Here is a 23,889-nt window from a genome sequence, read left to right as displayed (position 1 = left end):
AGTCTCTATCATATGACGTGAGTACTTTGAAGTTCGGATACCGCATCAGCTCAACAACATAGAACTTAGGTTTCTTTAGGGACTACTTCGGACTCTTGGGGGTTGCGTAGGGTCTTCGAGGGTTACTTAGAGTTCTTGAGGTAGACCTCATAAGATGTCAGAGAAGCCCTTCACACGTAAGGTGATGCAGTATCAGAACTCTTCTCTTGGCACGCTGACACCAGATGCGAGTCAACAATAAATAATGAATTGTTCCCGACACTGCGGCCGCGGCACTAAATCCTGGCATCACACTAACTATATCCTCATGGTAAGCAATGGATACTTTCATCTTGACTCATCTTAGGGAATGACAACCACGTGGGCCATCCGCCCCCACAGACCCACCATATGAAGCACAGTTAGGGCATGGCATGCTCGTGTCGACACGACCCCAGTTCCGCCGGCCGGCGGAAATTGCTATCATTGCGAATACGACCTTTGGGGTCTGCGTGCTAGCCATCGATCTTATTAAATAGGGGCTTTCTCCCCAAATATACTTAATTGCGGTAAGATATACACGGAATTAATATGAAGGGATTTGGTCTTTTGTCTGCGCTTCTTGCGCCTTTTGTCGATGCAGGTTCAACAACCACGGTAGACCTCGGATACACCATCCACCAAGCTGAAGTTGAGGTACGTTCAGGTGCCCCACGAGTTGGATTATTCTCTAATAAATGTTGATTGAGCTTCAGAGCACACCTAATGGACTGCGGTATCTGAGTTTTACAAATGTTCACTACGGGACAGCTTCTCGTTTTCAGCCTCCTGAGGCCCCGCCAGTGAACAGAACCGTACAGACTGCAGGCCCATACAACATCCAATGTCCGCAAGGACAGCCAGCATGGCTGAGCGTGGCGAGCCAGCCAGGTGAATCCTGGACTAGTGTGCCTCCAGTCACAGAAGAAGACCTCGCTCCGATCGACCCCAGTACCAGTGAGGACTGTCTGCTCTTGGACATCTACGTGTCAGAGAGTGTTTTCAAGGCCAGAAAAAGCAAGAAGGCTTCAGTCATCGTTTGGATCCATGGCGGAGGGTATGTGTCTGGGTCGAAATATACGTACACCCCTACGCCTAATCTGATTGAGACGGCGCAAAATGAGGACAAGGATGTGATCTTTGTTCCTATCAATTACCGCTTGGGGTTGTTTGTAAGTTCTACCAGCTCTTGACCCCACTCATCCCTTGGGGCTAGCGTTGAATCCTGACTGATTGGATCAACAGGGATTCTTGGTCGACCCGGATTCTGATGAGATTACGCGTAACCTAGGACTCCTAGACCAGCAGGCTGCCTTGCAATGGATTCGGAAATACATCCACCTCTTTGGCGGCGATCCAAGTGATGTCACAGTTATGGGTGAGTCGGCTGGAGGCGGTTCAGTCATGTACCATCTCACCTCTGGCGATGCTTCGACTCAGTCGTTATTCCAGCGGGCTATTATTCAGAGCCCGTTTGCCATCGACATTCCTGCTAGTCAGCAGAAGAGCACGTTGCAAGAGGTGTTAGAACAAGGCAATATATCTTCGTTGGAGCAGTTGAAGAGCCTGTCTACGGAGGAACTGCAGACTGTCAACGCTCTTGTTGTAGGCAACGCAAAGCCCTATGGAACATTTGTCTTTGGTAAGTGCGAAAAGAAAGTCCGCCCTTTACTTGAATTCATCCATCTAACTTGATGAACAAAGGTCCGGTTATCGATGCCCCCAGTTTCCCGGGCTATCCTCCCGTCCTCCTAAAGAATGGCCAATATAACAAGGATGTTTCCATCACCGCAGGACACAACTCCAACGAAGGCACACTATTCGCCTCCCCATTCATAAAAACAGACGAAGAATACACCAGCCTCATCTCCAGCTTCTACCCGGGCCTGTCATCCACAGACCTCTCGACTATCTCCGACGAGCTGTATCCCCACGACTTCAGCGGCAAGTACGGCTACACGGACCAGACCGGCCGCGTGGCATCCACGATCGGAGACTCTCTTATCATCTGCAATGCCTATTTCCTCGGCGAGGCATACACCGACGGCTTCAGATACGAGTTCAGTGTTCCCCCGGCTATGCATGCAGGAGATCTCGCGTATACTTTCTACATGCCGGGTAGCTCGACGGCGGGCGTAAATACCACTCTTGCGGACATCATGCAGACTTACTTCGTGAGTTTCAGTACGACGGGAAATCCTTACTCTTGTGATCAGGAGACAGTCCCTGCAGATGGTATGATTCAGAACTTTAATATCTCGGACTTTGGGCTTATCCAGGATACGGTTTCGGCTGAGAGGTGTGGTTGGTGGCAGAAGGGTGCCTTTCTGTAATTGATATTGCATTAATATCTCCGTTGACGAGGAAGATGTCACCTAGTCTATACAATGTGGCCGGAGGAGTTGTATAATGAGGCCCGTGACTCCTTGATTCCTCGTGGAATGGTGGGTATGGAGCTGAGGTTCGGGGTAGCTCTGCTAAGTTATACATTTGTATATATACATTACAAAAATACCTTTATAAATATAAATAGATTTCAGATAAGAAAAAGCGGATCTATGAAGTAGCAAAAAGTAACCTTCTATAAAGATTTTCATATTAATTTTTCGTAAGTACTAAGAACGCTACTGTATTCTATTGATCAAATATAGAAATACATTACGGCCTTTAAAAGACAGAATAAAAGTATGAATTAGTAGCATGCAGATTGATCATTTCCGAAGGTTATTTGCATTCAGAATCTAACTGGCTCCCTTTGCAGGGCAGCACTACATAGAACAGAAACAACAGGGTCCTTATCCATATTCGGCAAGTATACCCCATTCTAGATAGACTCTCGCGCAATGAAATTTCCAGTCATTCATGGACAATATAGTTGCTCCAATGATAATTGTTCCCACAGGACGGGCAGTAATCCATCTTGCCGCTGCTGACAATCACTAGGCGCCATTTTAGACTGCAGCTAGAACAGCAGTACTTTGTCAGCTTTGGATCTCTGTCCTTTTCTTGGCATCCATGTTGTGCATGTTTGTGTTTGTCAGTAGCCTTCACATTAAGCACATTTTAACCGACGCGGAAGAAGCCGCCTTCCAATCAAGTGGAGCATAACTATGGGGGTTGCTGTATCATCTTTAACTACAGGAGACGAAGAGATTACAAATAAATTAATCCTTTGTATGTCATTTCCCGCTCGGCCACAAGGGGTCTGGCTGAAAGGTCAGGGAAGATCCTAGAGATCGCTGCTTAGCTTTGTCCAGCTATATGATTCAGCTATATAGCCCCCTACCTTTTTATTTGCCGGTTCTTTTCCTCCACAGAGTCATCTATCTCATTTTAAGGGGACCTGGCAGGTGTGCACACTTATTTGTGTATATCTAATTAGAGAATGAAACAGAAACCGATATCTGGGGGACATTTACGAAAAGAGGAGAGCTTATGAGCCAAATTACCCTCGAAAGCGAATCGCTTGACAGGGCGGCGTCTTTGCAGAATGGTGTTTGTTGGTGCCACATCACGCAGCATGCTGCTAAGCCCCATACGGGGGCGAATGAGAAGAAACAAACAGCAGCCTTCACACAGTGGGCTGCATTCGACTCGAACCCTTGTACATAGGATTCCGATGCATCATTCGACGGTGATGAGGGCCGAGACCAGGCCGGTAAGCTGCCATATTGGCCATGCATTAAGTCGGTTTGCGACTGTAACCCCTCCCAGACACGGCATTGATGGCTTTCAGTCTGTCTCTAGGTTGCCTTCCACTCTTACCTCAGAGAAAACTCCTAAGTCAGATTAACGATTTACTCTTCTATTAGCCATTCTTCGAACCCTTTCCCGCAAGCTACTGCGAAATCATGCTCGTGCTACCCGCCATCTCTCTGTCCGCGCTCGCGGCGAAATCTGCTGGTCCAATTTCTCCCAATGAGCCGGGACTTCAAGATAGCACATGCGGTTTTGAAGGCAATGACGACCTCTACGGCCTCGGTGTCAGACTGGGCGTTTACTTCGTAAGCCTCGCCGCAATTATTTCCGAGTCTGCTTGCCAGGAGTCCGCTGAAGGAATCGGGATATCAAACCGATTCTTCCGGTTTGCCATGCTAGTTACATTGTTCTACCTCACCGTTAATGAGCCTGCGTTTGAATCCTCGGAAGCTATTATCACGATGACGTTCATGCGGTGCTCGGTTGCTTGCTTCCCTCTTGTTAATAACCTGGGTGTGATCCTCATGTCGCAGGAGACAAAGGAGGGAGGTCAACATTATGGAGACGATAGAACTACCGTGCGCCAAACGAAGGAAAGACATTTCATGCGACTGGCCGATTGGATTCTGGATATGGGCAGGAACTGTTTCGAGGCATGGTGGGTTGGCGTTGAACTTGCAGCTCTCAGAAACATGGAATTAAAGACTAACAAGGTTCTGGTTTTCCGGCATCACAAAGCTGAAGACCACGTCATGCACCGGTTATGCTTTCTTTGCTTCTCGAGTGAGCATCTTTGGGTGGTTCCGAACGTGGAAACAAATCATTGCGGTCCACAATCTCCTTGTGCGTATCGCTGAGACTGAAGTTCTGCACTTCCTGTTGATAGGTCTCGCTGGGCTCGTTTCCGCCATCGTCGCGGTTCCTGCTCTGCTCGTCTATACGTGGATATCACCTCTCGTTAACAGTTTCAAGAGAATCCCTGCATCCATTTCACAGTTCTTACGCTCAATGGCAGCAAAGATGTCAGCTGTGTTCAGGTCATTCCCCCTGATTTACCGCCCTCGGGGCCAGTCAGTTTCTCTTTTTGCAGATGTCGGGCTGGTGGAACTCGCGAGGAAGGGGGTCTTCACGTCCTCTGGACGACCGGTGCATACTCCACGGTGGCACGCAGATCCCAGCTCTCCAGACGGGTCCTCAAGAGCCTTATCGACTAACGTGCAACCAAATATCCGGAGGAGCACCGAAGCAACTCCTCCTGATTCATCCGAGCATTTGTCGCAAGACCGCACGTCATTGACTCAGACAAGGCCTGCAGACGAGCAATCACAGTCAATAAACCATTCTCCCACAAGACAAGATTTCGAAGTCCCATCTAGCCCGGATCTGACACCACCCTGGCTCTTCTCGAAAGTCCTAGGATTCTCCTCATCACCCCAGACTTCCTCAAAAGGGTTTATCTTCCATAAATTAATTGGGGTGTTAGTTTCATGCCTTATATTCTGTGTCTGGTGGACAATTTCATGTCTCGGCTGGACCTTATGTTTCGGAGCATATCACACTTTGTGTGGCTGCGGGAGCTGCCATCGATATATTGATAAGTTCATGAAGCAGACACTTCGATTAGTGTCAAGGCATGGAGATCAAGGGTTTTCCCACCGGCACACTAGATACATTTTGATCGGCTGGTTTTTCATACGACTCTGCTCTTTCTCCCTGAGGATCGCTGCTGTGGAACTCATGATACACTGGAATCATATCCGAAGTGTCGATACTGTCATGGGTTCTGTCGGGCAGCTTCTGCCCCTGCTGGTAGGGATTGGGAGCTTTGCAGCCATGCTGGTTCAGTGGAAATCCAACGATGCTAAAAGGCCTCTTCAGATAGGCGCGCAGCGCGAGAACACGAATGAAGAGGACGGCGGCGTTGATAGCCGCGGTTCTCCCTCGACTGTGTATTCCTATGTCTCATCGGCATCAATGAGTTACGCTGACTCCATCTTAACGAGGACGGCGAGCACGCTGGATACGGTTAATCCATCCCACACGAGTCAGTCGGGACAAAGCAGTTCCAGACGGTCCTTATCCGACTGATGATATCGGGTCTAGCCACTATGGTTCCAGGTTGATCTGAAGCTATACAATTGTGAACCAAATCATGGCCAAAATTGTGGGTATCCTCCTGCTACTACTATCTATGCGGATTATACACTCTACGGCCACTGCCTTTCTGGACCAGATGACTTTCGTGTTGATACCTAGTATATGAACTCTCATTCCATAGAATCTTTCCAATAAGTGGCTTTGGTACTCAACTTCTACAATGAATCAATTAAGCTTATAGTTTTCGAAGGTTTTATTGACCTTGGTGCTCAACAATAGATACAAATAAGACAAAGAAAAGATATATATATTTATATATATAAATCGAGCAAATCAAGGAATATAGGAATATAGAACGGAAAAATAGAGAAAAAGAAACAACGAACTTTTAATAAAGAACAGAAAGCGAAACCGTTTTCGAGGGCAGTAGACATTATAACCAATCAGAATCATTACAATGGCTTAATCTTTAACTACCAGATCTGATTATCAAATCATATATCTAGGGACTGTTAGAATATAGACTACATGTCAATAATATACCGTTCAGCAGACGTGGCATGCACCGAGTTATCTCTTTACATAAACATGAAGACCTCATGACTAGACTACCAGCCTCCATATGTATACCCTCACTATATTGGACTCGGTCAATTGTACAGTACTTATATCATTGGCGAATCGTTCGGGATTCTTAAAGCGTATAATATACAATAAACGATATGTACCGTCTGTCTCAGGATATTATTCCACAACTATGCACATGCCCTTGAAATCAATCATCAAGAATCCGAACAATTCCCCGGGCCCCAGAAAAGATATACATCATTACTTTAAAACGAAGGCGCGATGACCGGCTCGACAGGTCTTCCAACATCCCCCGTCTTCCGATCCTGCTGCATTCCCAGGATCTCCCACGCACGACCCATCATCCCATGCCCTGTGCCTTGCGGAAACCCACCAAACACCGAGTTGCGCGGCGCATGACCACGCCCACCACCGATTTTCCGAGCCTGAGCGATGCGTTCTTTGCGAGTAGCTGCCAGCCGATCCTGTTCGCGCTCCTGGGAGACGATGTCGTCTTTCCATTCCGTCCAGCGTTCGAGGTTCTCGCGCTGCTGGAGGACCTGGTATCGGAGTTTGGTTTTGGAAGGGCGCCAGCCCGTGCGCGTAGTCGGGTCGGTGGATGGGAGGGTGGATTTGAGGTCGCAGATGTTGGATTCAGTGGTGAGTTTGAGGAGGTGGGTGAAGACGTCGCGGCTTTCAGAGGCGGTTTGGTGGGTTTTTTCGAGTGGGTTGGTAGGGGCGGCTGTTGATAGAGATGAGGACGCGGACTGCGTAAGAGGCACGTCAAGCCAGGAGTGGAGTTCGGCGGAGCGTTGCACGGAAAAGGGGTCGAGAATGTTGGCGCGGCGGTTCTCTTCGCGCAGGTAGCGGACGGCGGCTTGTAAGCTCTCGACTTCGGCGCGGAGGGCCTCGTTCTCGCGCATCGTGGCGAGCGAGACGCCGGCGTCGACGACGACACCATCTGTGGTGGCGACGCCGGTCGTGCCAGAGGCCCGCTTGACTCGGTCCAGGCGTGTCTTGAGCTCTTCGCGCTCGGTTTCCATGTCCTGAAGTTCTTTGCGTTGCTGGTCGACAAAGGCCTCGAGTTCGGTTTCTTTAGTCCGCATTTCCTCGATCTTGGCTTCGAGTTCTTTCACCATGGACGCTTTCTTGGTGGCATCGCGCATCCGCGCCTCAACTGTTTCGACCTTGATGCTTTGTTCCTCGATCGTCTTGTCTTTGACGCCGAGAGCCGTCGACGCCTCGTTGATTTCGTTCTTGAGGCGGCGGATCTCTTCGTCCGCGTCGGGAGAGGAGGTCTTGCTTGACTTGAGTTCTGCGGCCCGTGCAATCCAGGGGGATGGGTGTCTCTCAAACTCTGAGGTGATGGAGAGATCCGACGAGATGGACTCGAGTTCCTCTAAATTGCCCCCAAGGCTGCGTAGCCGGTTAAAGATGAAAGACATGGTATCGCTGCTTTCGCTTCCTGATTCCGAGGGTCCAGCGTAAAGGGTCGAGATCTGGGACATGTTCCTCGACGCCTCTTCTAGGGAAAGCGGGTCCGTCCGGCTGTCGTCACTCAACAGAAGCACTATGTTCTCTCCAAGGTGTCTGGTCAACTCGGCAAGCTCTTTGGCAGCCTCTTCGGTTTTCTTGAACGGTCCGGAGACGTCTTGGGAAAGTGAAAGCGATCTGGACCGCAGGTCCTCGAGGGACCGGTTGACTTTGCCCATGGCAACTTTCAACCCGCGAGCATGGCTAACAAATCCTTCCATCTTGCTTGAAAGGAAATTGATCTCCTCATCGCCTTCGGGTGCTGAAATTTTCGATATCAGCAGCGCCCTGAGCCGAGATACAGAAGAGGCAGCGTGGTCGATGTAAGACTGCGTCAAAGACGAGCGCATGCAAAGTTCACCGGCAAAAACCTCCAACGAGCTAGGAAGGTAGGTTTCCGCGAGGTGGGATATTAGAGCAATAGATCTTTGCAGCTCCGTGCCACATTTCTTCATATTTACTTCGTCCTTCTTCAGAAACTCGAGCCAAAAGTTTAACGTGCGCTCAACGGGTTCCATCTCAAACAATGTGGCCTTCATGCTTCCAAAAGCATCTGTAGAGCAAGTGCTGATGTAGGCAACGAAGCGATCACACAAAGACGCAATCCACGAGAGTTTCTCGAGAACGTCGTATGCCGTGAACGTGTCTTCAAGCGCTGCAGGTATAGATGCCTGCTCCGACAGCTTCTCACGAATAGTATTGTTCATCAAGGACGACTTGAATCCAACACGTTTGAACCGCAAGAGCGCAAGAATAGAGTTTCGCTCCCCCTCGAAGTACTCAGGGAGATACAGCTTCAAGATAGACAAGTGCTGAGAAGCTTCATCGGCCTCCATGTGACCAATCTCAATGTCGATCGTTTTGGTCTGCGTCTTAGTGACCGACGCCTGAAGTTTCAAGTTCAGGTCCATCATGGCCCGCGAACGCGTAGTAAGATCGGTGGCCTCGGCTTCCGAGATTTGTTGCGACGCTCGCATATCTTCCAAGTCTCCTTGCAGCGTAGAGACCAGCTCGCGGAAGCGGGCGAGGGTATATTCCAGGTCATCAATAACCTCGTCTTGCTGGGTGATCTTCCGGCACTGCTCATTGAACAGACCTTCTCTATAATCAATTTCCTCTTGCAGCTGCTTTTCTGTCTCAATGTGGTTATATTCAAGCTCGTCGTTGATCTCCTTCAGGGCTTCCAGGTCCTCAATGGCCGCGTGGAGTTCGTTAATCTCCTCTTGATAACGCATGTTCTTGTCAGCAAGCTCTTCGATCATTTCTTCGGCCCCAAGAGCCGAATCCAGTTGTTGCTTCAGGTCCTCAACATTGTTCTCAGATAGAAGAAGCTTTTCCTTCGTGGACTCATATTGGGCTTTGACGGCTGCGTAATCCTCCAGGTCCTGTTCCATCTCCTTGACTTGCTCTCTCAGCTCTTGTTCTTGCTGCTGTGTCATGTCACGAAGACGCAGAAGAGCTTCGCGAAGGCGTTCATTAGTTTTCTCCATTTGCAACCACCCATGGCTAGATTTTTCCTCGGGGCTCATGACTTGGCCAAACTCCTCGTTCTCTTCGCGCAGAACTTCCACTTCCAGTTCAAGCTCTTCCACCTTGGCTCTCAGCGTCTCGCATTCATGCTTAAAGGCATCGGACGTTTCTTCCGCCATTTCGCGGTCGAGGGTTACCATCTCCATGATGGATTCATGCTCTGCCTCGAGTTTCTCAACTTCCTCTAATCTTGCTTCCGTCTCTTTCAGCTTCTTCCGCAGGTCGCCGATTTCAGCCTGCTGTGGTTGGTATTTTGCTTGCAGTTTCTGGATAATAGATTCGTATTTATCCCTGTCAGACTGCAGCTTCTCCAACGACTTGAGCTTCTCCCGATCCTCCGTCCGCTTCTTTTCCATCACCCGCAACTTCGTCTTCAGTTCCTCAAGCTCCCTGCCCACGGCGCCATTCTGACCCTGGCGCTGAGATGACGAAGGAGACGAGAGGCTTGGGCGACCAGCGCTTGCTCGTGCGGAACCTGTGGTCGGCTTGAACGCCTTTGGGGCCGGCTCTTCATTCTGCGGAGAATCTTCATCGGGGTCTTGCTGAGATCCAGACTCGAAAGCCTCCGAGTTCGGGCTTGCTCCGCTATCGGGTTCTTCTGATGTCTTATTGGGGGCTGTTGGTCGCAAAGCAGGGCGCTTGGCTACTCCCGTAGGCGTTGAGGCGGAGTCCAGAGTATTCTGTCGTGTAGTTCTGGTTGCCGGTCCGGATATCGATGGACGGGAGGTTCGAGTCGCGGATGAAGGAGGAGGCGGAGGACCCATGGAGGACTTGCCGGCTGCTGGGCGCAATTTGGGAGGTGCCACCGTTGGTCGAGATGTACCACTGATGGAGGAACGGTGTGAAAGGGGAGTAGAGGCGCCGGACATCTGTTTGGTCGGAGATTTCGCAGGGGGCTGCGATATGACTTGGTTAGCATCGAAACGGCCATTGACGCCTATAGTCGCACAAACATACCTTCAAAGACAGTCGCTGAGCTGCAACTTTGGATGCGGGAGTCGGACTAGCAGAGCTCGCGCTGTGTCGTTTGGTATTCGCAGCCGGTGTAGCGCCCACCTTCTTGATCCCCGTGCCAGCTGCAGCAACGCCGCTCTGGGCGCGACCTCTGCTGGCTGGTGGAATGTTGGTGCTCCCCTTCGCCGCCGGTTTGGCTTCCCGTGCGGGCTGTTGGGCGACGGTCGCCTTAATCGCGGTCTTCCGAACAAACATGCCAAACCCTGGCTCGCACTCGAAGTACTGCTCTCCCTGGATAGAGCCATCGTTCTTACCGGTGGGTTCGTCCAATTCGATTCCGATCCAGTCGCCCGGGGAGAAATGCGTCGTCCCAATGAAGCGAACGGTGGCCTGCCGACCGTCCGTCAGTGTGACCACATTGCCGATAGATTGCTCCATAATCCAACAATCCAGGAGCCACACCCCTGGTACCAGTAATTGGCCTTGGAGTAGGGAAGGGAGGGGCAGGGCGAGCGCCGTGGGGAGAAACAGGGGATGTTGTTTATCGGGAAGTTCAACGGCTTTCTTGCCGGTCGGAGCCTCAGGACGCGATCCCCACGCGATGGTGCCTTGATGCCTGAGGCAGAAACTTGCCCGAAAGGGAAATGACCTCCCTTTGCTTCACTAGGGAGAACGCCCTGTCAGCCTTCATCCCACTCGTTCGAGCCTGTTCGTGCGGGGGTGACGGGCATGCTCCTGCAAAGCCTTGGTAGGGGGCGTCTACTACCGTTTTCCTCCTCGCTTGGATCCAAAGGAGGGCATTCATGTAGGAGGTCACTCACCAGAAGACTTGTACATACTTAAAGTCTCTAGCTTGGTAGTTTAGTACAGGATGAAATTCAGACGGTGCTTTTAACACATTGTCTCGTGTGCTTCTTGATTTGTTTGCTTCCATCTCTTCACGAATCCTATGGCCATTGAATGACTCTCTCTCTAGCTGAACATTTTCTTTGTCTTTATCATATTATCCTTTCCCTCTTAAACAGGGCTACATTCTCACAGGCACTCGTACGCTACTCTACGACTCAAGCTCATAGTATGGGTCGTTTGTTATACCTTGGTGTGCTCTGGTCTGCTTTAACTAGCATGGCCAGTGCAAAAGCGCCTTCAGACCAGAAATGGACTGAGCGATCCATATACGTAAGTCCATTCTACTGCGTTGAAGATGGCAATGTCATAAATCCCCTACTAACAGACGCACAGCAAGTTATGACCGACCGTTTTGCGCGGTCAAACAGTTCTGACGATAGTTCCTGCGATCCGTACAAGTACTGCGGAGGCTCGTGGGCTGGAATCGCCGACAACCTGGACTACATACAGGATCTCGGGTTTACGGCCGTCCAGATATCTCCGGTCGTTGAGAACATTCCAAACAATACCAAATACGGGGAAGCCTATCACGGGTACTGGCCGCAGAACTTATACGCCTTGAACGAGCACTTCGGAACGGCTGAGGATCTGAAGAATTTGGCGGACGAGCTCCACAAGAGGGACATGTACTTGATGGTCGATGTCGTGATCAATGATATGGCTCAAGCTGTTAAAGGCTCTATGGATGACGACCATCCTCCTGAGATGGACTGGTCGCAGCTCATCCCTTTCAATCATGAAAAGTACTACCATCCTGCTTGTCGGATCAGGGACTGGAATGACCCGGAAGATTATCAGAACTGCTGGTTTGCAGTGCAGACGGTGGCTCTGCCGGACCTGAATACGGAGGATGATAGGGTTGTTCGGATGATCCAAGAATGGGTGAAAGGGCTTGTCGGCAACTACTCGATCGATGGCCTGCGCATAGATGCTACTAAGCATGTGGACGATGCCTACTTGACTAGTTTCAATCGGGCTGCTGGGGTATTCACCTTAGGTGAGGTCTACAGCGGAGACACAGACCTGGTGTGCAGATACGAAAAGTTCGTCTCCGGGCTTCTGAACTTCCCGATTCATACTCCAATGATCAAGGCATTCACTGCAGGGGAGATGGAAGGGCTCGCGGAGAAGGTTCGCGCTGTGCACGACGGCTGTAAAGACTTTACCCGTCTGGCGACGTTCCTCGAGAACCATGACATTCCACGCTTTGCTTCGCTGGTGAACGATACCACGGTAAGTTGCAATCCAAAGAAGGAAGGTCTATGTTTAGGATATTAATCGCATGTGCACAGCTCGCCAAAAACGCAATGGCGTTCAATATCCTCTCTGATGGTATCCCTGTTGGTAAGTGGCATGGCCTGTCGCTTTTTCGAATCTCACACTAACACGTCGATGCAGTTTACCAAGGCCAGGAACAACACATGGCAGGGAACTTTGCCCCGTACAATCGTGCACCACTCTGGACCACCGGATACAACACCAGTGGACCATTATACAGCTTGACAGCAACGCTAAACAAGATACGAAACCACGCTATCAGGATGGACAGACATTACGTCTCGAGCCACAGCAGAGAGTTGTACCTCGACAGCTCAACATATGTCACCAGAAAGGGCTCGGACAAGTTCCAAGTCGTGTCGGTTTTCTCCAACCAAGGCTCGAACGGTGGTCCCTATAAACTTACATTGAACAACACTTTCTCGCCGAACATGGGGGTCATGGAAATCCTGAATTGCTCAAAGCATAAGATTGATCATCATGGTCGTCTTACCATTGACATGGATGCTGGAGAGCCGAGAGTCTTCTACCCGTTGAAGAAGCTCAGAAACTCAGGGCTGTGCGGCTACCACAAGCGCAATGCATCTTTGTCAAGGAATTCGACTGGGACTAACACTGTGAACGGTACAAGTAAGAACAGGACGGATGAGAAATCATCTTTTGGACACCAGGTTATCATTCCTTCTTCTGCAGTGCTCTTCTGCGTTTTATTCGTGACCGCTGGCTGGTTACTATGAGGCCTTGATGGCTTGGTGTCACCTATTGCACACCCACTGTTGCGGCTTACATTTCTATCATATATATTGGCTAAATATTAGACAAGTTGATAATATCCCTCCAAAATAGTCATAGCCTCTGATCTAAACATCTATTACATAAGTTTAATTTCCGTTGAAGCAGAAGTTGGCTAGAGGATACTCCCGAAAAACCTGTATAAGAGTCCCCCGTGATTCGTTCGTATATCCATAAACATGACATTTCATACACACGCGTAAAGATCTATGTCGTCTGATCTATCAATTCCGGAGCGAGCTGCCGCTCTTGAACAGATGCGGAAAGCAAATCCGCAAGTCCTCGAGACTGCGAATCATGTGCTGCGACGCCGGCGTCGAAGGAGGAGTGACGCCGAGCTCGACCAGGTGGGCGGTTTCCCATCCCCGTTCCGCGGCATGTTTGCAATTCAAGCCGGAATCATCTTCAATACCCGTTAGTATTGTCCCCGTGTCTAGTCTAGACTCGGTAGGCTAAGGGAGAGTCTAGTAAACGTACCAACGAAATAGCGCTTGGCACCGCTGGGGACCTTCGCCTCCCTCTCTGCTTTTTCGTACATTTCCTGACTCGGTTTGCAGACCAACGGCGTCTGACCATAATCACAGTACGTGACGCCTTCGAAGAGATCATCGACTTGCAAGAGTTTGACGACCCGCTTCGCATGGGTGACATACGCGTTCGTCAGGAGCCATAGTCGCGCTTTGTCCTTGTCAATGTCCTCGAGAAGCTTTCGCAGCTTGAGATCCGGCTTCAGAACGTCATCCAGCGGCAAGGCATCGTCGACTTCGCGGTTGAATTCGAGGGGATCAATCTTGTGGTGGCGCGTAAGACCCTCAATGGCAAGACCGTACTCCTTATAGTATTTCATGTGCAGGACGTGGGCGTCTTCGGTGCTGAGCGAGAGGTGGGTGGTGAAGAATTTGTCTATGAAAACGCGAGGCGCATGAGATACCGGAGCTGATGTGATTGACGGTGTGGGGTCTTACTTATGAGTTCTTGCATGTGGCCGAAGATGTTGCATTCTAATCGGCGAGTTAGTATTTCTGTCCTTCGGGCGATGTCATCTAGTTCATTTCCTGACCTCGGGAGTAGAGCTATATGATAGCACTTGGTTAGCGCGCGATCGCATATAATGTCCGAACCAAGACCACTTACACAATTGTCAATGTCAAAGAAGAAGACGGGTCTGGGATCAGACTCCGTACTCGGGACTGCGGTCGACATTGTTTTCGAGGTTGGGACCGCGCGAAAGGGCAAACGGGGAGAGCAATTGAGAATAGAGAGAGATCTAGAGCGTGATATGAAGCGGGAATTCAGACTACCCCCGGTAGACGAGCGAACGGTCCTAAATATAAGAGAGGGGCCCCAAAAATGATTCATTGCGGAGTCATGGCCAGAGAGAGAGAAGCAGACACCGGGAGGCACCCAGCCAATTACGGCACCCAACCGGAGGGCACGGGATTCGGCCGCGGTCACGGTTGCGCCTTGCCCAAAGAAGTCTAGCGCCGGACCGCCAGCAAGTCTGCGTCTCGAAGCTGCACCCGAACCGGACTCTCTCCTCTTTTCCTTTCTTTCACTACCGCGTCTCTCCCGTCACTAACAGTGGTGCTAGTTCATCACTCAACTCATTGCACCGTAGGCCGGTCCACTATCTGGGTCTTTTGCTTCCTTGAAGGGACATGCAATAGGCTTGTGCAATCTTGCGATTGTGAACTCACTTCTGAAAGGGGAAAAAAAAACCTGTTTTTTTTTCTTCGCGCAAAGTTGCCAGACTATGGCCACTGCCCAACTTCCAGCAGGGAGTGTGCCTCGCGGACTACCTACAAAGGAAGAAATCCAGGAATATGAGAAAATTTTAAAAATAAGTGACGACATCTTTTCTGGGACTCACCCTAGGTTGAAGGTACCCCAGCAGTTCGTGCGAAAGGCCGCGGTCCGAAACCAGCCTGCCCCAAATCAAGCTCAGGTAAAACCCGGTGACCAACCGGTGTCTTCTTCCCCAGGGAACAATCGCCCCCAGTCCGCGGCTACTACGCCAACGATACCTCCGGACACGCAAGGACCCAATGCCGGCCATGCGGCCTCTTCTTTGGCTGCGTCTTCGCGCGTCATGCCTAGACCGACCTCCGAGATTGACCCGATCTTTTTGACCAAGTCAGATGATCTTGTCAGAGCGGAACTACAATTACAGCGGCAGAGAGTGGAACGGTCTTTGCGGGACCAACTGGACCAGAAGAGACAAGAGTCTCGGCAGAAGGCATCAATCCAGGACGCGAAGCCTGACTTCGACGTGTCTGAGGTGCTCCAGAAGGCATTCGAGATGGTGAATCCCTCGCCCTCGGTCGATGCCCCCGGTGCCGGACAATCCAGTGACTCGTTCGATGACAACTCGTTTTATTCGAGTCGAGCCCCTGATTCTCCGCAGAACGGCGACCAGGAAGGGCCATCCCCAAAACGACCCATACATCAAGAGCTTGCTACTGAAGTCCAAAGAGAACCTTATTCAGATGAGTTGCAACGGCTTGAAGCCCTCAACCGACCTGAATCGGATCAGGATATGCAAGATACTTACCCCGTTGCAGACGCGCGATTACCCTACCAGCATCAGAGGCCGTCACGTTATGTCGATACAGAGTATATGCCGGGTCCCAGATACCAGGCGCTTCCGGCTGCGGCGGATGCTCTCGAAGAGCCAGAGTACTCACCGCCTGCTCCGGGTGTGGCACCAATGGAACGGGAAACAGGTCATGAATATCATCCACGAGGATATCCCAGCGGACCGAAGCGACGAGGTCCCCAAGACAATCGTCCCGACCGCGGCCGTTACCCTCGCAGGTCGATATCCCCCGGGGACGATGTAAGGGTTGTTCGGAACCACATAACGTCACCAGCAGCGCCGCAGCCCTCTAGGGTCTCACCGCTAGCGATCGCCAAGGTCCCCTCCGTCCACCAAACCAAAGACTCCCGTTCCGAGTACGCCCCCGAAGGTCAGGCGAGCCCCGATGGTCCTGCACCCCAGCCATTGGCATCTAGAAAGCGTAGGAGACTACATGGTGAAAAGGACAAGACCCGCACCGTCTCTCATAGAATGCAGCCTGGTCGATCTGATGAGCCTTACATTAAGGAAGAACCCGTGTCGCCGCCACCGTTCGCCGATACGCCCCCATCATACCGCAGCCGTCAGCCTCAGGAACGGCCTGTGTACATTGACATCGCATCTCCCCGCTACACTCCGGTGGTGGAGAGACGAGAACCTCCGATCCGAGAGCCGGCCTATGAGTTAGATCCGTACGAGTATCCTGGTGAAACCATCCCGCGAACTCTGTCGCGGGTCAGCGCCAGACGGCCAATGCGGGATGATCAGGACCTGCGGAGGGTCGCAAGCCTGCACCACAGTCGGCAACAGGAATATCCCCGTGAATACGTCGACCCTGCTAGTCCCCGAGGTATGCGAGCAGCATCGTATGCGGTTCTTGAGCGTCCGCAGCAGGAACGAGCTAGGTATTATGACGAAGTCGCGCCTCCACCTACGAGACGCTACATCGCTGCAGGCGAGGCATCTTCCTCTCCGCAGTATCGGGAAGCGTACTATGAAGAGGAACCCGCGAGCCGTATTATGGCGCCCCCCACAACACGGCGGATTGTGGTCGATGAGCAGGGGAACCATTACTATGAAACGGTTCCGGCACCGAGGATGCAGCCGATGCCTCCCCCCACCAGTCGAGTGCCTCGCAGCGAAGTCTACGACGACGCCCCGCAAATGCGTCAGGCCAGCGTCCGAGCCGCGTCCGTGCTCGAGGACCCCTACGGTGGTCGACGATACATGCAAGAGATGCCACCACCGCAAGGAGTTTATCGACGGGTCACGGACTACGCTCGGCCGGCTCCGAGTGATAGACGATCCTATGTTGCGCCGCTTGACGAGCGCGAAACTTTCCCTCGCAGCGCCAGCGTCCAGGTCGGCGATTACACTTCCCGGCGTCCGCCTTACGTGGAAGAGGCCGAGCTTCCCCGTGAGCGGGTCGTTCGGATTCCTAGTGTACGACCACCCACCGCCCGCTACGAAGAACCCCGAGAGATGCTTCCGCGGGTCGAAAGCGTCCGACCGGGAGGTCGAGATATGAGCGTGTATATGGATGAGGATGTCCGGAGGCCACGAGAGTACATCGAGCGACCACTATACGTCGCAGCGCGACCTCTAGCCCGGGCAGAAGGATTTTACGAAAGTGGCGAGCCCGAGCGAGTGATGCTTGACAGCGGAGTCCATCGCGTTTCGCAGCGCTATTGACGTGAACTGTTTTTCTCCTATGTAATGACATTTAATTCATGAAATAAGTATTATTAGTTAGTTGATCTTGTTCATTACCCTGGACAAATCTCATTGACATACTACATTCTTCATGACTTCTGCATCCAATCATGGCCACCATAGATCTAGAGCAAATGATGAATAAGATCAGCATCGACCGGGGCAGCGAAAGAGAATGTAAAGTTGCGTCAGCAACGTCACTTCGGTATTTTGAAATTCGAAGAAGCTCCAATGACACGAAGTATCTTTGAACGTGATGGTTTTCATCCACAGCAAGTCGCTCCATTCCTGAATATCGAAGGCGTACCATGGGTAATCAAGCGTAGGCTGGTCAGGTCGGTGTCTACTCAGAGCAAACAACCACGGGACAGCCCAACTGCGTGAACCAGAAACCTTGTAACAGACAAGGGGACACGCGAATCAATCGAAAAGAAAAATGATCCACGGCCATAATCTACCTCAGACGAGCACCAAACAACCGACCAGCAGGACCCGGACGGATGGACAGGTGGGATCAAGAGCATGGACACCCGGCTGAATATAGAGTTCTATACTAAGTAAGGTGTCTTAGATATATCTAGTCTTAGAATCAATCAGCTGGGTCAGTTTAAAGCGATTGTCGGAGGAAGATCAAGAATGCAGAGCTGCGCATGTCTCAATCTGAGCGGCCTCGTGGCACTTCGTCTCCACTATACATCCATGACTAGGTAGCTACTATGATTGTCTCTCTAAGCACGGATATACTAGAGTTAGTTTCGATGTTAGGAACGACAGCATAGTAAGCATGAGCAAGTACATCTGACCTTTCTTCGGCCATGTGTATCCATATTCGATTAAATATAAAACGCTATATCCTAGTAACAACTCATTAAGTATAATGGTTGCTATTCAGACATTCAAGATTGGGAAACTACTGTAAATTTAATTTACGGCTGCACGACGCGGGAGCTGATTTGCTTTACTTAGTATATCAAAACGCTTACTGTCACTGAAATGTGAGGCCCTAAGCCACTAGGCTTTGAAGGTGCAAATGCAGACATCATGGTGATCAATTGATACGAACAGGCTAACTAAGAATGTTGTTAGGGAGATGTTTGACCATAGGCCCGTATTTTGGCGGCGGACAGATCGTTTAACGGCAGAGACAGATGATCGGTCACACATATTGTACATCCTAGGACTAGAGCATAAGATGTTCGTGCAAAGACTGTGATGCTAAGGCAAACTCCGACATTGGTTTTAGTACCATCAATAATAGCCTTTTAGTTTTGCCCCGTGGGTGTAGAGCGCAGCTACTGAGGATCTGCTGTCAACCTCTCGAGTAGAGGTTCCATCTACATATTGCAAGATACTCTTGACCAACTATATTCTGAGACGGACGAATGTTGTTTCTAGATCCCGGTGTTACTGACCACTATTCTTTTGAAGTTCTTGCTGCATTAAGATTGACGGTTTCCTTCGCTATTGCCCACGGAATGGTCTCCTGCGTACCTGCCGCAATCAGGTCCCTGCCACAGTAGTTCAGCGTCGTGCCTTCCTTATTGTCGATGAAGACAAGATGGGCTTCGAGATGAGAGCCAGAAGCCTCTCTTGTCTCTTTTCTCTTCTCAACAAAGCACTGATCTATACCAGAGCTAAGTATACCCAAGCATACACAAACACATACACACAGAGATTCACCCCTGTTCACCATGGCTTTCACTATGAATAACTGGGCTGACTTTAGATGGTGGGTAGGCTTCCTGCTTCCCATACTTTTTGGGTTGCGTCCTCTGAAGGAGTGGCTCAAGCACCGGTTTTCTTTTCTGTGGCCACAGGAAGAAGACCAAGTCACTCCTTTGCTGAACCCCCAGTTGATCACCCCGACGAACGAGCAAGTGTTGGAGCCCTTCGCTCAGATGCGGACTGGTCTACAACAGCTGACGGCCCGGGACGACGCACTTCGGAAACTGCTGACCGATCTGGATACCGGGAAAGACGCACTCGAAAGACTGCTGACCCTGTTGAAGGAGCGGGAGGGCACAGTGGAACAACTGCTGACTAGCCTGAGGCAGCGGGAAACCGTGTTGAGTGACCGGGAAGAGGCACTTCGAAGGCGCGAAGAAGACATTTTGCGTCGGGAGGGGCAGATCGCACACGTCGTCTCTGAAGCTATGAGGGGATTGAGCTCTGTCCTTGAACCTCATAGTGGCCGTTAGACTTCGTGGCTGGCGTAGTAAGGCAGAGGCCAGGTCGCCCTACCAAACCCAATGATCCTGAGTAGACTGGCCATCTAATCAGGGGAGGTCATCAGCGACGAACTCGCACTTCTCCGCAGTGCTGATGACTAGTAGCCTCAGGGCGAAGGTAAGACGAGTTCAAATTCAAACATTTCCTGCACCAACATTAAGTGACGGTCTCCTTAGCATGGTGTTGACAGTAGTAGTGTCGTGCAACATGATTCGTATAGCTGTATTCGTAGATTTGAAACTCAATTCCTGTGCTCATCACTGGTTAGGAACAATTGCACCGACAAGCTGACTGTAACTTACCATCGTGTATACAGTGTGGCAACCCATGTTTGGACCGAAAGGTTCACCAACAATTTGACCCGTTCGCAGTATCGAATCGTGGTTAGAGGCTGCATGCCAGTTTCGCATAATGCTCAGCCAGAAGACTTGCAACTTGCAGAGCCGGTAATTCTAACTGAGAGAAGCTTGATCCCCGGGTTTATTGTACCACCGACGATGCCCTTCGTGGAATTCCTTACGGCACATCCAATTCCATGGATAAGATATTGGTTTTTCTATATCCCCTAGACTCCGCACGCCTTGGACAATAACGTTCATCTCGTCGTCTATCCAATCTGGCATCTCTGCGATCGCAGCGCAAATCAAGCATTCTTTTGACTCCAGTGGACGCGAACCAAAGATAATCTTTAAGATGTCAAGGTGCGGACACAGAAAGATAGGCTCTAGTTGCTCCCTAATAATATAATACTTATAAGGTCTGCTGGCCTCGTCGATCGCTGCGTGGTCGAAATTCAGGTGTATGTGATAGCTCGAGTGCAGCTCTAGACAGCCCGAATCCCCTATCAAAGCCGTCGTTATAACATCGACCATGGCCTCCCTATGGTCGGTAATTGAGCACCGATGCTGAAGTATAGTTTTCTCAGTCGTCGTAGCCGTAAAGGCTCGCCGGATTCTCTCGGGTGTATAGTCGTTGGGATTCCCGGTTCGTGCCCACTGCCCTAACTGCTGTCCTTCAAAGTAGGTGAGTACAAGGCACGGACAGACGTCTAGTACTCTTCCCTCGTTTTGACAACGGCGTTCAGCGGATGGACGAGCTTGCTCCCAGGGTGTGAATAGATATCGAGGATGAAGCCGTAGACACCCCGAGCAGTAGAGCCATCTATCGTCTTCGGCGTTGAAGAGGAATTGGTTCCTTAGAAGCGTTGGTTGGCTGAGTGGGAGTTCGGCGGCCTATCCACCAACGGCCTCTCATCCACAGGCTCTGGATCCTCCTCTGAATCCTGTCTCTCCGAAGCCAATTTAGTAGCCCACGCTGTTGGTAAGGAGAGTCTTTTGTCACGGAGGATGTAGCCGAGATCTTCGTATAGGGTTTTGCATGTCAGCGCGAGGCAGGCTTGCGTTGGAAGCGAGAGTTCATCGAAGATTAGGAGGATAATTTCAGTAGGAAGCGCAGATAGTAGGCAAATAGTCTGTTCTTCTTTCTCTTCTTTCTCTTCTTTCTCTTCTTTCTCTTCTTTCTCTTCTTTCTCTTCTTTCTCTTCTTTCTCTTCTTTCTCTTCTTTCTCTTCTTTTTCTTCTTCTTCTTTATCAAGTGGCAGCTCAACAAGTGGTGCCTCATCGTCTTGCTTGAGTCTTGCTCGGTGAGTTAGAAGGCGGATGAATCGGTTCAAGCATTGTAGGATCATCGACTTGACAGGTTTCCGTGTCTTTGCCATCTTCGGTCTTTCGTTTCTAGTTAATAGGGGAATGGGTTCTGGGTAGTAGGCAAGCTACAAGAGCGACTCTGGTTTCTGATGATATCCTGCATGTAAGAATCAGCGCCATACGATATGACCCCTGAAGCTGGACTGAACGTGTCATGGTTGTCGGGAATGATGAGCTATGGGGTATGGTATGAAGTATCGGTCAATCGTCATGACGGCATAATGATCTGGTGCTTGGAGCATTGCGGAAATGACAGAATTAGGCGATGCTTTTGTGAAGTTAGAGAAGGTTCTCAACAGACTATATCTAGGAATATATCGGGATGGTCAAGATCGCAAAGATGATAAGATAATAGATCTATACCCCATAGTCTATTTTACTATCAAGTCTTTAAAACCAATATCTAGAGAGACAGAGAGACAGAGGAGGTAGATGTCTGTTTAGTTGTCAAGTTACTGCATGTCATGGATGCCTGGGATCTCAGGCACTCCCGCTTATTTTCATGCGGCTTATCAATGGAGTGCTTGAAGACACTGCTGTGAAAGAAAATACAGTATGACTGAGTGTTATATAAATAATAGGTCTAAATGCGATAGGGACCATTGGCTCCCTTATTCCAATACATGAGAGATGGCCAAGTGGTGGACGCACAGAGAACTGCAAGGTAAGACAGCGCATCCTCACATTACACCCCCACCACAACCCATCGCGTATGCATGCACGTCTACATATCACATCGAGCAAGCATAAAGAGGGAAACCCGTACCAGGCACCGCGTGACATGACACCTGACAATGGTAGAAATATCTCCGATCGGCCGGGATGGTCGGTCTCGCTCAAGTCAGGTAGACCGTGGATAAAAGGGGGGGAAATACGGGGGGTGGAAGAGGGGAAAACAAAGTATCCTATCAGTTGACTTAACCCCCGGAGGTAAGAGGGAGTAAGGTAGGGCAGAGTGGTCACGACTTGCATGATTCTCGTAACCCGAACTAAGACAGTCCTGATTCCTGAGCGACTACAACCAGTCCAGGACCCACTCGGCGTTGCTTCGAGATGACGTCGGTGAAAATGGCCCCGTCGATGAGGTGGGTTTAGTCGGTTTTGAGTACACCCAACACCGGTGGTTAGCACAGTATGTCCATGCCGTTGTAGATCAATGAGTAATATACACCGGGTGGTGCAGGGGCAAAGAAGGGACTAGCAAGGATTTAATTGATCACCTCGTGTCCCGGTTGACTTTTGGCGGCGGGGAGGAGAAAAGAGAGAGAGGGAAGAAGGGGGTTAGGCTGCAGTGTCTAGACTAGTTAGTTCCAATCTCTCCCCCCAGGGAGAATGCTGAAACGGCCACCTTTAGACCGGCTGCCAGATCGTTATCTCCAGCGGATTCGTAATCGTTGTCCAGACACAAATTAACCACGGTCAATCATTGACTTTTTGGAGCGACAAACTCAATGAGCGGCGTGGGCGCGACGCGATTGGCAGGCTTGTCAGTCGATCCGGAGGGTTTTTGATACCTGGAGACTCCTGGCTGGACCGATGGGACCCGACCGCCGACCAGGATGAATTCATGGCCATGTCAAGATTGGCGCCGCTGGTAAACAATGGTCTTTGAAATTCAACGAGCAGAGAGGGATGCGTTTCCCGGGGTTCCGAGCGGCGGAGCCATGATACACAGTGACGCAAGGCTGGGGAATGTCCAACGGCGTTCCCTGACCCTCAGGTCCGTGGTGAGGGAGTCGTGACCAGAAGAGACAGACGGACAGACAGACAGGGAGAGAGACATGCATTCCTGCATCCCCGTAAATGTGGAGGAGGAATCCCGTCGGCTGGTTGGACAATGCGAGGGATGCAGAGTGGCAAAAACCAAGATGGAGCAAAGGGCAAACCCACCGGGGGACATAAATAATGCCTATTAATAACGAAGAATACTCAATCCGCGTACGGGCCGTACTTTGTTTGGGCGTCCACCGTTGCCTAAGAGGATCACGGAGATAGAGACAGACACCTGAGGTATTCAGTAACTACACCGTACTGTGTAGTGTGTACGGTGTACATACACCGGATGGATTGCCCACTCACCGACCCGACCGGTACTTTTGTAGGCGTCAAGCTTTGGACCAGCAAAGAAGGAACGAGGTACGTTGGAGTCTATAGTTTACTTTGACTGGAAGTGGAAGAAGTCGAAGTGATGACGGAATCGACTCGGATCTGGACGGCGTACGGCGTACGGTACAGTACGGCACGGGTCACGGGCGCCGGGAGGGCACGTGACCCGGGAGGCTCGCTTGG

The 23,889-nt window shown here is 50.7% G+C and overlaps 6 protein-coding genes across 6 annotated transcripts; 4 read left to right on the top strand and 2 right to left on the bottom strand.

Moving 5' to 3' along the window:
* Nucleotides 1-570: 570 nt before the first annotated feature.
* On the top strand, nucleotides 571-2,507 carry LDX57_005145 (uncharacterized protein; the record flags this gene model as incomplete). The annotated part of the gene is made up of 4 exons (XM_046086823.1): nucleotides 571-675; nucleotides 735-1,190; nucleotides 1,264-1,660; nucleotides 1,723-2,507. 4 exons carry the CDS (start codon nucleotides 571-573, stop codon nucleotides 2,349-2,351), a joined length of 1,587 nt encoding a protein of 528 aa, XP_045942789.1. The 3' UTR covers nucleotides 2,352-2,507.
* A 3,790-nt stretch (nucleotides 2,508-6,297) lies between these two features.
* On the bottom strand, nucleotides 6,298-10,930 carry LDX57_005144 (putative dynactin). The gene is made up of 2 exons (XM_046086822.1): nucleotides 10,402-10,930; nucleotides 6,298-10,340 (listed from the first exon to the last, which is right to left on the bottom strand). The coding sequence occupies exons 1-2, from the start codon at nucleotides 10,834-10,836 to the stop codon at nucleotides 6,648-6,650; spliced, it is 4,128 nt and encodes a 1,375-aa protein (XP_045942788.1). The 5' UTR covers nucleotides 10,837-10,930; the 3' UTR covers nucleotides 6,298-6,647.
* Nucleotides 10,931-11,438: 508 nt separating this feature from the next.
* LDX57_005143 (alpha-amylase) lies at nucleotides 11,439-13,322 on the top strand (the record flags this gene model as incomplete). The annotated part of the gene is made up of 4 exons (XM_046086821.1): nucleotides 11,439-11,577; nucleotides 11,641-12,540; nucleotides 12,600-12,651; nucleotides 12,706-13,322. Exons 1-4 carry the CDS (start codon nucleotides 11,476-11,478, stop codon nucleotides 13,320-13,322), a joined length of 1,671 nt encoding a protein of 556 aa, XP_045942787.1. The 5' UTR covers nucleotides 11,439-11,475.
* Nucleotides 13,323-13,445: 123 nt separating this feature from the next.
* SDT1 (putative pyrimidine 5'-nucleotidase) lies at nucleotides 13,446-14,743 on the bottom strand. Its single transcript, XM_046086820.1, has 5 exons — nucleotides 14,512-14,743; nucleotides 14,438-14,450; nucleotides 14,343-14,378; nucleotides 13,855-14,280; nucleotides 13,446-13,780 (listed from the first exon to the last, which is right to left on the bottom strand). Exons 1-5 carry the CDS (start codon nucleotides 14,734-14,736, stop codon nucleotides 13,602-13,604), a joined length of 879 nt encoding a protein of 292 aa, XP_045942786.1. The 5' UTR covers nucleotides 14,737-14,743; the 3' UTR covers nucleotides 13,446-13,601.
* Nucleotides 14,744-15,130: 387 nt separating this feature from the next.
* LDX57_005141 (uncharacterized protein) lies at nucleotides 15,131-17,644 on the top strand (the record flags this gene model as incomplete). The annotated part of the gene is made up of 1 exon (XM_046086819.1): nucleotides 15,131-17,644. One exon carries the CDS (start codon nucleotides 15,131-15,133, stop codon nucleotides 17,642-17,644), a length of 2,514 nt encoding a protein of 837 aa, XP_045942785.1.
* A 1,712-nt stretch (nucleotides 17,645-19,356) lies between these two features.
* LDX57_005140 (uncharacterized protein) lies at nucleotides 19,357-19,863 on the top strand (the record flags this gene model as incomplete). The annotated part of the gene is made up of 1 exon (XM_046086818.1): nucleotides 19,357-19,863. The coding sequence occupies one exon, from the start codon at nucleotides 19,357-19,359 to the stop codon at nucleotides 19,861-19,863; it is 507 nt and encodes a 168-aa protein (XP_045942784.1).
* Nucleotides 19,864-23,889: the final 4,026 nt, after the last annotated feature.

Source organism: Aspergillus melleus, assembly GCF_016097325.1.
Source record: "Aspergillus melleus strain CBS 546.65 chromosome Unknown contig3, whole genome shotgun sequence".
Classification (NCBI taxonomy): domain Eukaryota; kingdom Fungi; phylum Ascomycota; class Eurotiomycetes; order Eurotiales; family Aspergillaceae; genus Aspergillus; species Aspergillus melleus.
The sequence above is the reverse complement of the archived record's forward strand: the minus strand, read 5'-3'. Positions and strand labels throughout refer to the sequence as shown.

Excerpts from the sequence above, each read along its gene's own strand:
- LDX57_005144 (XM_046086822.1), bottom strand. The coding sequence starts at position 10,836 with ATGGAGCAATCTATCGGCAATGTGGTCACACTGACGGACGGTCGGCAG. Across the intron at positions 10,341-10,401 it reads CTCAGCGACTGTCTTTGAAG|CCCCCTGCGAAATCTCCGAC; the intron begins GTATGTTTGTGC and ends GTCATATCGCAG.
- SDT1 (XM_046086820.1), bottom strand. The coding sequence starts at position 14,736 with ATGAATCATTTTTGGGGCCCCTCTCTTATATTTAGGACCGTTCGCTCG. Across the intron at positions 14,281-14,342 it reads CCACATGCAAGAACTCATAA|ACAAATTCTTCACCACCCAC; the intron begins GTAAGACCCCAC and ends GCGTTTTCATAG. Across the intron at positions 13,781-13,854 it reads TGCCAAGCGCTATTTCGTTG|ATGATTCCGGCTTGAATTGC; the intron begins GTACGTTTACTA and ends CGGGTATTGAAG.